The following is a 12,803-nucleotide window of genomic DNA, read 5'->3' as shown; positions in this document are numbered from 1 at the left end:
AAATTCAGTAAATACGACACGTGTTTCTATATACTTATAACAAGATTTACCTTCTGTCTACTGACCTGGAACTTCTTGTGATAAAAAGTAAAAATACATTTCTGTCCATACACGCGCTGTTTAACAAAACTATGTTTTGAAATCAAATCTACTTTTCTCAAAAGTGGAATATACTAATTAGACATCTATTGTTAACTTTCAGCGAAGAACAAAACATTACATGAATTAATATAAAGCTGGTTCCAAATAACTTGTTATAAAACAAGCAGTAACCTTTGCTACAACATTTTTCAACATAAATGATGTGTTTTCTTGTGGTTTGAACACAATTTTAATATTTGGGTATTCAACCACGTTCTGTTGGTAATAAAGATAAACATTCTATCTCCCTAGTTTTTAAGGTTCTAACGAAATTGTTGTTAATTAAAACATCTTTTTGCGAAGCTACTTTAGGGTTTTCTGAACTACGTCTATTAATTTACAAATTACTTGTGTTATTCAAATACGGATTTATTACCCAAATCTTTTATTTTACTGATATTTATAAATAGCAGATACTAAAGAATGTTCCGTTTGAGCATTATATTATTTAAAGGGTTATAAAAATTTCTCAAAGCCAATTATGGGAAGAAAAATCTCAAAAGCCAATCCACATTAAATAAAGAACAACTATAATACTTGGAAACAATCCCATTAATATGAGTTCACAATACAATTCAGTAACACTTTCATTTTTGTCAAATTTGGTAGCTTCAAATATAATTGTCCAGTATGAACGAAGACCTTTTAGATAGAGTTTCGAGTTGACGATTTGAGGCCAAAGATATGAAGAAAAAAATTAATTTCATTAGTAAACGACCAGAGGAGAAAACAGCAATAAAGGGAACCCATTAGTAAAGGTGAGATGGCCGTTGAAGACTGAAGTTTGTCGGAAAGGAAAATAATGAACGAAGCAAAAATATCTCCCTCCGCCTTTTGAATATCTTTTGATAAAAAGTGCTAATGAAGTGTTGTAACTATTAACAGTGAACTAATTAAATTCGTCCTAACTAAAAAACGCTTTTGATGAAGTCAGGCCTTTTCAATTATTTGCTTCATGAATATCTGAATCAGTTACATTACAAAGTTTGCACACATTTACTTACTTAGTCTGATTTGTCTTTCTTTAGGTTTCAAGATAAATTTGAAAGCGAACCCAACAAATACATGAAATGTATTAACCAAAGCACATGTTTTTAAGGATAATATTACACATAAAAATTATTATATAAATAAAACAAAAACTAATTAAATATAGTGTCAAAATCTCTTTCATAATTTTTAAAATTGTTAACTATCACATAAACGTAGGATTTCTCTAGCTAGAATAAATGTTATACTAACCGGTTAACTGCATAGTCAGTAGACTTCGAACATTTAACACAATTGGCATAGGTTGTAAGCCATAATCACTATTTGTTTTCTAAAAAATAATTCTATTTATTTCCATCGGGCGCAGGTCTCCATTTTCAACTTAAATTAATAAACAACTTACAAAGAAATGCTATATAGATTATTAATATGGACAATATAAAGAAATGGAATAATAATTCTGAAGTTTTATCTTAGTTTCTTGGAACATAAACGCTCTTCAACGCGACTAACATCCGTTTTGGAATAGATAGAACGTTTTAAGAACTGAGATAGGGTGCATAAATTAACTATAACAGTTCTGCTTCGCTTGTCATTACTCAATCAGTGTCATTTTTAAACGTAAAGCATTGTACATTCCCATGGCCATTTGTCGTAATATAAATAAAGATGTCACTATATACGATATTTATTACAAGCTTGAACGGTATGATTTTTACATTCATTAATAATGTAAAGACATGTCAATCAATCATTTTAATACGTCTGTCATAGCAAAAAGATTAGACTTCTATTGTGATAAATTCAAATCAAATCAGATTTTTATTGCCGGAACATTCTACAACGCATGACAAAAGTCAACTTTTTACTTGCTAGAATTTTGTCATACACCCCACAATAGACCTCATTCAAACATACAATTTACAAATTTACATACATCCATCCATTCGCCAATGACTCCCACTTCCAGCGACGGATTCAGTCAGTCTTTTTAATCCAGTCATGGAATGTTGCAACACTATTTCACAGGTCTAAGTGCATTAAATATCACATTATTTGCCACGACCCAGGGTTTAAATAATATTTCTCGTACTATATACTGTAGTAACTGATACAGAATTACTTTTTCAATTACATTAAATTTTTACGTTATAGTCCGTGAAATTACATATTTCAATGGAACGTAAAATTCCCATAAATGTATTGCAATAAGATATAGTCAGTTGTCTCCATACAAGAAGTCCTTAAAAAGCTTACGTACCTCATTTCAGATAATCCACGAGGAAGTAACTAAAAAAAACTATAAATAATTTAGTTTATTGCGTTGCCAAACTGCCTTCTAACGTTTTTTAAAGAATTTACGGGACAATCCAGTATATTTGTGCTATTTAAACATTCTAGTCGGTAGTCCGATTATCCAGAATGTTAAGTCACCAGCCAACAAGAAGGCCTACATTAGCATTTAAAGTACTTGTTAGCTTTTGTATTCGTGATGCAGAAAAAGGGAAAACGAACATTATTTAAATTTTGGGCTCATCCTGATACTGTATTTTTAATTGTTGCATTTTAAATTGTCATTTCAGATGTTTATTGCAAATATCAACAGATAGATGATTATTTGAAACACATATAATTAGAGCTAAGCTGACTACTGTTTTTCTACAATACAAGCTGTACATTAGTTTTACTCCCGTTGTTTTATATTGTTTTATTTTAAAGTTATTAGTTAACTAATTACCCTTTTAGATTTTGGAGAAAGGTTAAATTTATTGAATAAAAAATAAACCATTATTTTTTTGTTCAATTTATGTTACTTTGTGTTATTTTCGGACATTACATTCTACTCGTAGTTTTAAAAACTTGATAACTACATTTCGAGTCAACAAGTGTTACTTGACGCTGTTAATTCAAACCACTCACCCAAGTATGTGAGTGTGTTGAATTTATTTATCAAATTCATTAAAAATTATTGAGTTAAAAAAATTCATAACAACATTTTTGTTTCAGCGCACTCTTGTGTTGTGGTACTCTCTCTAGCTCATCGAAACGTTTATTATTTGAACACTGTTTGGAAATCTAATTTAATTTCCAATTATGGCCAGAAAAATTTAAACTGTACTAAGTAGTAAGATATCTAAGAAGATTTTCTGTTGACTTTAAATTTTGGATGAAACATTTTCCTTAGACAAGAATAAGTTGTATATTGGTGCATGTCAAATCTCGAAAGACTGACAGAATTGCCCTTTGTCTACCGGAGGTGTAAAAAGTCCTTTTCTGTATGATTGGTTGTCAGAGAGAATATATCTCAAGACAATTCGAGGATGAAATGAGCTGTAGATTTGAAATTTTGCATTGAACCTCAGCGAAGCATCTTATGTGGCACGTGGTGTGTTGAACTCCTACTTTGTTGCTTATGATGGTGAAACCACCATTCAGGATATCACTAAATATGAATAATATGTGGTGTATTGATAAGTTAAATGAAGTTTAGGAATTCATACAGTTTTAATAGTATTCCAAATCACGAATAAACTGGTTAAACCCAGTTTCCAATTCCAAACTCCATTCTCTTAACACCGAAAGGATAAGTAGCGTTAAAGAAATAGATAATGTAAATAACTCAACAAAATCATTAAAATATTATCACAAAAAGAGGAAGAACTTACACATTTTCACAGAACACGGCACACGCTATCATTAATGGAAGTGGAACACGAATAATTATGTTCTTGAGATTGCTAGAGATTTCAGCGAAATGCAGTAACAAAGAAAACAAACAACAAATGCCACGTGTCAGCTGTCTAGGAACTTCGTAATGAGTGATTGCTTCTCGGGACGTGCCAATGCAAGTTCTGATCTTATTTAATGATATGGAATGTCGTTTTTTATTATTTCAATTGAATAATCACAAGTGATTTTTAAAATAACTAAAATTATGATTGTCAATCCTGATCATTAATAAAGAAAAAGGAAGTTACAAGATTATTTTCTAATTGCGTTAGACAATTTATAATGCGGAAGATTTATTTTTCGCAACAACTGTTCTAATAAATCTACTTTATTTATATAATATCCAGTGACCGGATCTTAGAACAAAGAGAGGTGAAACGATATAACGGATTCTTCATTTCCGCAGTGCAGTGTTCCAGGAGACGTAATCGCTGCTTGGCCGAAATTAATTTTTGGAGAATGCTGAAGCATCAAGTGAGAACAAAAGGTTAAGTAACAATCGTTACTGTAATGCTAGTTAAATTACCTGCTTTCACCAGAAACAATTACAGAGTTTGGTTCGTTAAAACGCAGCAGAAAATGCTCGATTACTAAGAATTTACCTTTTATGTTGTTTCCAATGTTCGAAATTTACAATTATATAATGTAACTGCTTTTCATGACTTGCAGAATAATTTAAAAGTGTTCATGTAGTACTTGAATTCGTTTAATTTAAATAATTCCCTTTTTTAATCCTCAATAAGAAGAATAGGCAAATTTGTATTTTTGTTTTGTTCACTTTTCTTCCACAAAGTGCTTGTCACAATTTAGAATAGGTATTCTAAATCCCCCCCAGGCATTAAATAATTCCCAGGCATTAGTTATTTAATTCCTTCAGTTGAAGGAGTAAAATTTTAATAACAAGACGACTTTTGATAAAACAAATAGCTATAAAAAATAAATTGTTACCATATATGTCCTAACTGCTTTTCCAAAAAGCGTAAACAGATCAACTATCAATGTGTAAACAGAGTATAATAAATTTATTTATATGACTGTATAGTAAATCCATGTATACCATATTTGTCACATGAATGCCAGTAAAACTATTTTCAGTTACTAATTGCTTTAGGCTTTATTGCAAGGAAATTTATTTTCCTTGTAAATTAGAAATTGATAAAGATTACATATATTTTTTAGAATAGGTCATAATCAAAGAGGTTGGTTGACCGTTTAGAGGTGCCCAAGTAAGATTTACAAGTAAATTTTCTATAGTAAGGTTGATTCATTTTCTTGTATACCTATTTTATTTACTTAATTACTTGTTTTACTTAACCTATTTAAGTTAATTGTATATATATTTATAGTATAATTATGTTATATTTCTTACTACAAATATAATGTCTATAATCATAAAAATATTAATCTAAATACTTGAATAATAAAATATAATCATCCGTTATTGAGTCAATTGTTTAAATATAAACATTGACATTTCTATTGAAAAGTTTATTTCTTGGTAGATTATATAATTTCTCTTTTCATTTATAAAAAAATAATGTTCTATTTAAAGGACTGAAAATGCCATTAAAGAATAGTAGTATACCCCGGAGTATAAGACAGCGTTCTGATTGGTCGAGAGGAGGTCACGTGATCCAAGATGGCGGCTAAGCTCCACCCCCTGACGTCATCCCCTACCCCGCACCCCTCGGTGGCGAAGACTCATGGTGTAGCCTGGTGGTGAAGACTTGAACTATGTGTTAGCTGAAATTAAGGTGCAAAAAGTGTACAGAGTCGACGACGGGTATCGAACAGGGGTCCCTAGGGTCGCGAGACTATCGCGCTGACCACTGGTCCGAGGAGCCTCGTCGAGATGGAGTGTAATTTTGTACTGTATAGGCAACGCTGGTTTAGCCGTCTTCGACGTGGAACCCTGTAATTGTGTAATGGTCGGGTGTGTGAAAAAGAACTAGGTATTGAAAAAAGAAAATATTAATTTATTGAATAATATATATGTACAAACTATAAAAAACAAATAGAAAATTGAGAATAGAAAAAAGAAACTATTTACACAAACATATCTCAGGTAAAGTACAAGGGCATCCTCTCATTGCTTTCAAAAAGATTGGACAACTGTAGAGTATATGAGCACACTGTGAGCACAGAGTGTGTCCACAGGGTCTCAACCCTACCGTCGGCAATCTGTCCAGACATACCGGTCACTGGACACGTTGTGGTGGGGGTGATGGCTCCGGCTTCTCGGGGGTGATGGCAGTCCTCAGAGAGGCTTCCATCATCTCACCGACGGTGATCAGAAGGGTCTCCATGATCACCTGTACACTTCTCCACATCCCGTAGGCTATGGAGAGAATCTGGTGTTCCGACGTGTTTAACATGAGTTGATCGAGGATCCAGAGCGTTTTCCTAAACTTCCTTCTCAGAAAAACCAAAGCGTCCAGAGCCCGTCTGTCACAGTCCACGAGAGTATGGTCCTGCAATCAAAAAATACTAGTTAATTCGAGTAAATATAATGGCAAATAAATGTGTCAACAGTCTCAAATGCCTCAGTCGCACACATCTGTAGAAATCTGTCCAACAAGAACTCTCGCGACCTCCGTCTCGCGGCCTCCTGCTGACAGGCTAGACAGCAACCCTCCAGAAAAATATCAACCTCTATTGATATGAAGAACAGACTAAAAATTGTTTAGGTTTTCCAAATTTCTACTAAATACTGAAGCCCAGTTATCGCATAAGTACACTGAGGAAATAATTACACTAACAAAAAACTAAGACCTATTGGGACACTTACCATTCTCCTCGATGTGCTGGGTCGGGTACGACGAGGGGTGCTCTAGGTTGCGGGGACTGTGCAAAAGGGGCAAGAGCAGCAGGATCGAGATCTGATAGAAGTGAAAGCATTGTCGGAGGTGTTGTGTTGCGAGGTATCTCTTGACGTGCTGGGAGGGAGGTGGACCGGCGTGATGGTGACAGCTGGGATACCCCGGGGTGTTGAGGAGCGATCGGTGGTGACGATGCGGATTCTTGGCTGTGGTATGGATCGAAGGGGCTGCCGACGTCTTCCCTCCTCAATGACTTCGAAGGGGCCCGGGAGAGCCGGCTTCAAAGTAACGTAGGTACGATCCGCTCTGGGGGGGAAATGCCCAAGGATCGGGAGACTGTGAACAATAAAGAAACCTTAGCACCTGGAAAAAAAAATTTATAGCGTATAAACACCAGAATCTGAACTTACTTACTTCTGGTCTTTGATTCTCCACCGCCAACGTCGTAGCATTGGAATCATAGACCTGAAAGTAACGAACAAATTACTTAATTAAAACATATAACAGAATAAAACACTAACACACACACAAGCACACTTTCGTATATTTACCTCATCATCATCAGCATCCTCACCGTCATCCTCAGGCTCTGTTCGTCCACGGGAATAGGTGACATTTGAGAGTCCTTAAATTAAAAATACACTCCGTTCAAAACCTTATAAAACATTATAAAAATTAAAACATTGTCAGCACTAAATAAAAACATTATTAAATTATTAATAAACATTACCAACAATCGAGAGAGTTTCCGTGGAGGCGGCTCGTCGTCACCAGCAGCAGCAGCGAGGGTCGCAGAGATGGCGAGGAGACCCACCAGGAGGAGCACCAAGGGAGTGTTGCCAACTTTGGGAGGCCGGCGTGTGCAGCAGAGGACCGCTACCAGGGCTACGGTGACAGCAATGGCCCCCAAGGACGATGCCACTATAAGCTGCTCACAACCGTACATGATTATCGAAGGTGCGCTGCACATGCAGTCGCCGCTTATATGTGAGTGCAGACTTCCTCGTGGGTTTTTCCTTATCGACCCATGTTTGCACACCACCCATGAGGTAGGGTCTCGGCGCGTTAGAAGATTTTTTTACGTGGCTCCTTCCCCAGTAAGCCTATCCACGAGTGCTAAGAGAGGACTGTAGAATAAAAACAACAACAGATTTGGAATGAAGAAAGTTTATTCACTTCTTATAAATGGCTACGCCCCGTCTTTCCCGTACACCTCAGGAAATACATTCCGTGGGATAGCTTCTCGACATCACCGTCGGAGAGCTTGGAGGAAAACCGAGCCGGGAGGAATGTTCAAACCTTTGTCCCGTCAGGACAGCGGAGCTCGGTTACTATCGAAGCCCCGTATTTAGTTTCCACTATTCGCATCCTTAGCACGGAGTATCCCTCGGGAGCTGTCAACTCCACCATAGGAACCCTGGGGGAGAGAGTAGCCAGCTGTGTCAATCTTAATGTAAGATCCATCTATAACAGAATACACATAAAATAAGTGTTCATATACAATAATAAAATAATATTAACAACACCGAAAAATATTCATACTTACTTCTACTTTCTTCTAGTAGTCAGACAATTCGTCTGTTATTTCACCCAAATAATCCCCTGTGGGGCCTTTGTGCGTGCCCTCATAGTACACATACAGAACACTGTCTGTGTCATAGTAGAGAACTTGGTTCTCAAGGGCTTCGAGGTGTTCGTACAACTTGAGTCTTGCTTGGGAGGTTGTATAGGCGGCTAGTACGACGTTTACCGTTCTGAGAGACTCACCGACCTCATTTATGTATTGCCAGCTGACGAGCAGAACCTCGTCATTAATTTCTTGTATGGTATTTACCTGGATCCCCGGACTTAATAGCAGGTAAAGTGCGTCTGGTTCTCTGATTATTAAATTGTCAGTCTGATTCTCTCGTTGGCCCAATTTACCCCAAAATGAATTTAGCATTAATTTAGCTAAGGAGTGAAGGCCTCCGTTCTTTTGAATTTTGGCCGGGTCCAGTTTAATCCCTTCGTGTTCAAAGTAATTTTGAATATAGCTGGTCTTGTCGGCGTCAGTCAGACACCGGAAGGGCTAGCCCGATGCCTCTTGCTTAATTTTTAGAAATTTGTTGATGAAGTCACTAAACAGTCTACCGGTCTCGTACCGTGCCACCTCGTACTCCGATAGCTCAAACATATCCAAAATTACATAGCCCTTACTCACAGCCTTCCGGATTTCGTTCATAGTCCACGTCCCAGTCAGTGCTCTTTCCTCACTAGAGTGATCGCAGTCACTCGAGCACATGTCCTCCCCATAAGTTCTACACAAAACAAACATTAATTTATTGTTCATACTTGTGGGGAGAACAGGATGGAACAAATTTAGCGGAGGTAGAACCTTGCACTTGAGGAGACCCTCTACTTGGAGATCTCTCCGTCTACATTCTCGGTCGCCCACGTAGATAGTAGGGTGGCCCTAGGGTACATTCACCTCTTACAGACGAAAGGGTAGAGTGAGCACAAGTCAACATACTGAATTGTTTCCTCCCATTAACATTTGTGGTAATTTGCATTGCCTGTCCTTCACCCGAAGAAGGCGTCTCTGGGATTAAGTGGGAGTGTGTTGAGAATGGGTAAGCAATTTAGATAAGTCAATTTTTGTTCTTTCTTTAATTTTGAAAATTCACACTCCCACATCTCAATTACTTCATAGCCTGCAGTTTCAAGTCGAGATATTTTTGATTTAGTTCTCTCGTACCGCTGGTGTAAATTGTCGGATGGATCTTCGGATTGTAAGGGTTCCTCCCTTTTAAATGGAAAACATTTGGGGCACCCGTGGAAGTAACAATCCTGATACTTATAAACCCGCTCTCTATCGAACCCATCAACTTTTAACTCCTCAATTTTTGACCTCTCTCCGCGTGCTGAATTCTTACACCACGTTGCTCTCCTCCCAAGTCAGCTACTGCAAGGCAACAGCCGATTGGAGGTCGGGGCCATACGCTATCCGTTCTTTGGAAACAATCCGATTGTGTTGGGTTTCAAAAAAAAATTCGTCAAAAGGCTCGATTGCATGCGCTGGCAATGGTGACCGCTTTCATGCAGGGATCAACATTGCACTCGTTCAAGAACATTGCTCTAAATTTAATGCACGCTTGCGTCAGAATATCTACATCAGAGATGCAGTACTCGATCAACTCGTTTTGAAACTGAAATACTAGATTGTTTGCGATCTGCTCATTGTGCCAATTTTCAAAATCTTTGTAATCTTCTCAAACATAGTTCCCGGGCTGTAGTATTCCTTGGGTGGTATCGGACCAACATAATTTTGGTTTGCCAATGTGTTGAAAAGATGTGGGAAGTAGCCCTTCTGCTTCTCCGGGAGAAGGTCGAAGGCTTTGGGCAGTGCAGAGATGGCCATGGGGAAATAGCTCAGGGAGTCTATAAATCTCACGTTATCCAGTTCCATCAATATTATTTTTGTACCTCGCATAATCAGCTTCGGTGTGAATTTTGTCTGTTCGAGGATGTACTTCAACAAAAACTGAAAATCGAATCCGTGGCCGTTGTAAGCAATGACACATACGTTATTGAATGTTTTTCTAACATCCATTACATAGTTCATGAACTGATTGAACGGATCTTTTCTAAAAACCCTGGTGCGGTTGTTACAATTTTGACCAGTATCACCATCAATGCATTGCCAACAGAACTGTAGGGAGACACAAAGATTGACTTTATGAACTTTAGCGTTTTAGTTTAAGTTTTCATCTTGGCGGGTCTCCAAATCAAAGAAAATAAAAAGAAAGTCTTTGGTTTTGGGCTTGTTAGTGTCAACCCGCATGTAGCACTGGCGGTTCGGGAGCTTAAAATCATCACAAATTTTGCAAAACACTTTACCGCACACGTGTTTTGACTTTCGTTGTTTCAAAAACATAAGTTTTTCATAATATTTAAATTTTTTGACTAATTTGCAGCAATAACTCTTGTGAGCCGCGAAACAAATTTGGTTTTTGTATTTTATGTTACATTGCTCGCACAGGATCACCCAATGCTCCTCCTCTTTACACGGCGAGGACACACTCTGACACGCAGGGCAGATGTTTGAACATCTGTGCTCACCTTTATGGTCATAGGGGGTATGGCATGGTTCGCAGAAGTATGTACACACAAAGGCCGCAGTAAGGGATGTGATCACATTGAAATGGCCGTTGTGATATAGAAGATTGATTTTGTACGGAGCGTCGGGATTGTTTACATTAAAGTACACACCAGGAAACAGAGGATCCTGCTTAGCTTTTGCCATACCCACTACCAGTGCCCGCGGTAAACACAGATTGTCATTATTCTTAATAGTTATGATCCCCCCGACGTGATTTGCATTCTTAGTTAAAAATATTGTACGATCCAGGTCTCACTCTACCCGTTCCTACCGGCAGGCTTAAGCGCGGGTCACACACTAGGCTGATTGCAGCTGCGAATTAAAGGAAGCCGCTACTACCAGCTTGATGTGACCACAGAACCCGCAGCTGGTGCTACCAGCCGGCGAGTATTTGTCAGCGGCTGGCGAAGTTGGACATGTTCTACTTTTGGTCGCAGGTAGCGACAACTAACAGGTCACGTGATTCATTCGCACAAGCCCGCGCCAGCTTACAGCGCAATCTGACCACCCCAGTAGCGTGTCAGCGGCGAGTAAACTACACGTGGTTTTTGTGTTTACATCCTTTGTTTTTGTTCATTGGGTTTAGCTACCTACTGCTGTTTCGTAGGTTAACTGTTAATTTATAGTGTAAAAAAAATGGCTGAGTTGAAGTGGTCGGGGAAACAGGTAATTGAATTTTTGAATTTATTTCAAAATTATCCGTGCTTGTGGGACGTTTCATCACAGGATTACATTAATAGGAATGTCAAAAGAGAACAGCCTACAATAAACTGTTGGAAAACGTAATAAATACTGGGATGCATGCCTGCGACAGTTGAAACTCTTGAAAAAGAAGATTAAGAGTTTACGCGACACCTACAGAAAAGAACTGAGTAAGATAAAAAAATCTATAAAAAGTGGTGCTGGTGCAAACGAGGTATACAAGCCAAAGCTTGTGTGGCCAAAGGCACTGCCATAGTCTCTTCTCCCATGTAACCAAACAAATCTTTAGTATATTCTTATAAATTATTAAAAACATAATCAATTAATAATTTTAGTTTCTGAATACGTATTTATTATATTTATTTTTACAGAAATTTTAATTATTTTTATAGAAATTCTTTTTAGTTTGTTGTAATTAAGCTACAATAAAATATTAGGCAACAATGCGGTACATTACAAGTTAACAAGACTCATTCTCAAAACACAAGTTTTTTACTTAGTTTGAGAATTAATTTCTAATTTTTATTTTATAGAGTTTTACAGCAACCGTAATTAGTTATTGTAGGTAGTATATTTTATTTCACCTAAGAAAATGTATGTAAACTAGATGTAAATGTTTTTTTGATGGATAAATAAATACTTTTTGACTTTGACACGGAAGCGCCTGTCCTGAACTTGGTATTTTGTTTTTTAATCAACGGTTCAAATAATTCCAGAAATTCTTGGAATTTAGGATCTGACATTCGCAAAACATTTCTGTATGTTTCTGGGTCCTCTTCTTGTAAACTCTTGGAGAACTCTTGCAGATGCTCCTAATTCTTCTCTTCTCATAATCCAAGATCTACTCCACTAACGTCTCTTCTTGCGGGTTGAGCATTTTCTGACAAAGCTCCTTCACACACATCCTTAATAATTGCTTAATTACTCATTTACGTGGACCCACAGACGACATGCTAGAACTAGAACAGGCGAGTTAAAAGCGAAATGTGACCGGGTTTGCCAGCCGCTGCTTGATGGCGCTACTGCCAGCCGCTGATAGCCAGTGGCTTACAATCAGCCTAGTGTGACCCGTGCTTTACACGAGTACATTCTACTTTAAATGTATCGCTGGAAATAAGACATTGCATTGCTCTGGATTAGACCCCCAAATATGGTCCATAAGATATCGCTGTCCATATTTCTAGTTGGCCTAAATGCTACAAAACCCCGGCTCTTTGTTTTTGAAATTTAATGACTTCAAAGTGAAACCGAGATGGTCTGTGCCTTCGGCATCAGCCTTCATA

General features: G+C 37.5%; 2 protein-coding genes across 2 annotated transcripts in view; both read right to left on the bottom strand.

The window, feature by feature from the left end:
• Positions 1-12,803, bottom strand: part of LOC124357877 (glutaredoxin domain-containing cysteine-rich protein CG31559-like) — a 288,139-nt gene that overhangs the window by 67,254 nt on the left and 208,082 nt on the right. The window lies entirely within an intron of this gene.
• LOC124357878 lies at positions 5,892-7,780 on the bottom strand. The gene is made up of 5 exons (XM_046809965.1): positions 7,411-7,780; positions 7,232-7,305; positions 7,095-7,145; positions 6,650-7,016; positions 5,892-6,332 (listed from the first exon to the last, which is right to left on the bottom strand). The coding sequence occupies exons 1-4, from the start codon at positions 7,648-7,650 to the stop codon at positions 6,692-6,694; spliced, it is 690 nt and encodes a 229-aa protein (XP_046665921.1). The 5' UTR covers positions 7,651-7,780; the 3' UTR covers positions 5,892-6,332; positions 6,650-6,691.

The sequence above is a fragment of the Homalodisca vitripennis genome, chromosome 3, assembly GCF_021130785.1.
Source record: "Homalodisca vitripennis isolate AUS2020 chromosome 3, UT_GWSS_2.1, whole genome shotgun sequence".
In the NCBI taxonomy this organism is placed as follows: domain Eukaryota; kingdom Metazoa; phylum Arthropoda; class Insecta; order Hemiptera; family Cicadellidae; genus Homalodisca; species Homalodisca vitripennis.
This window is presented reverse-complemented; position numbering and strand designations above follow the sequence as displayed.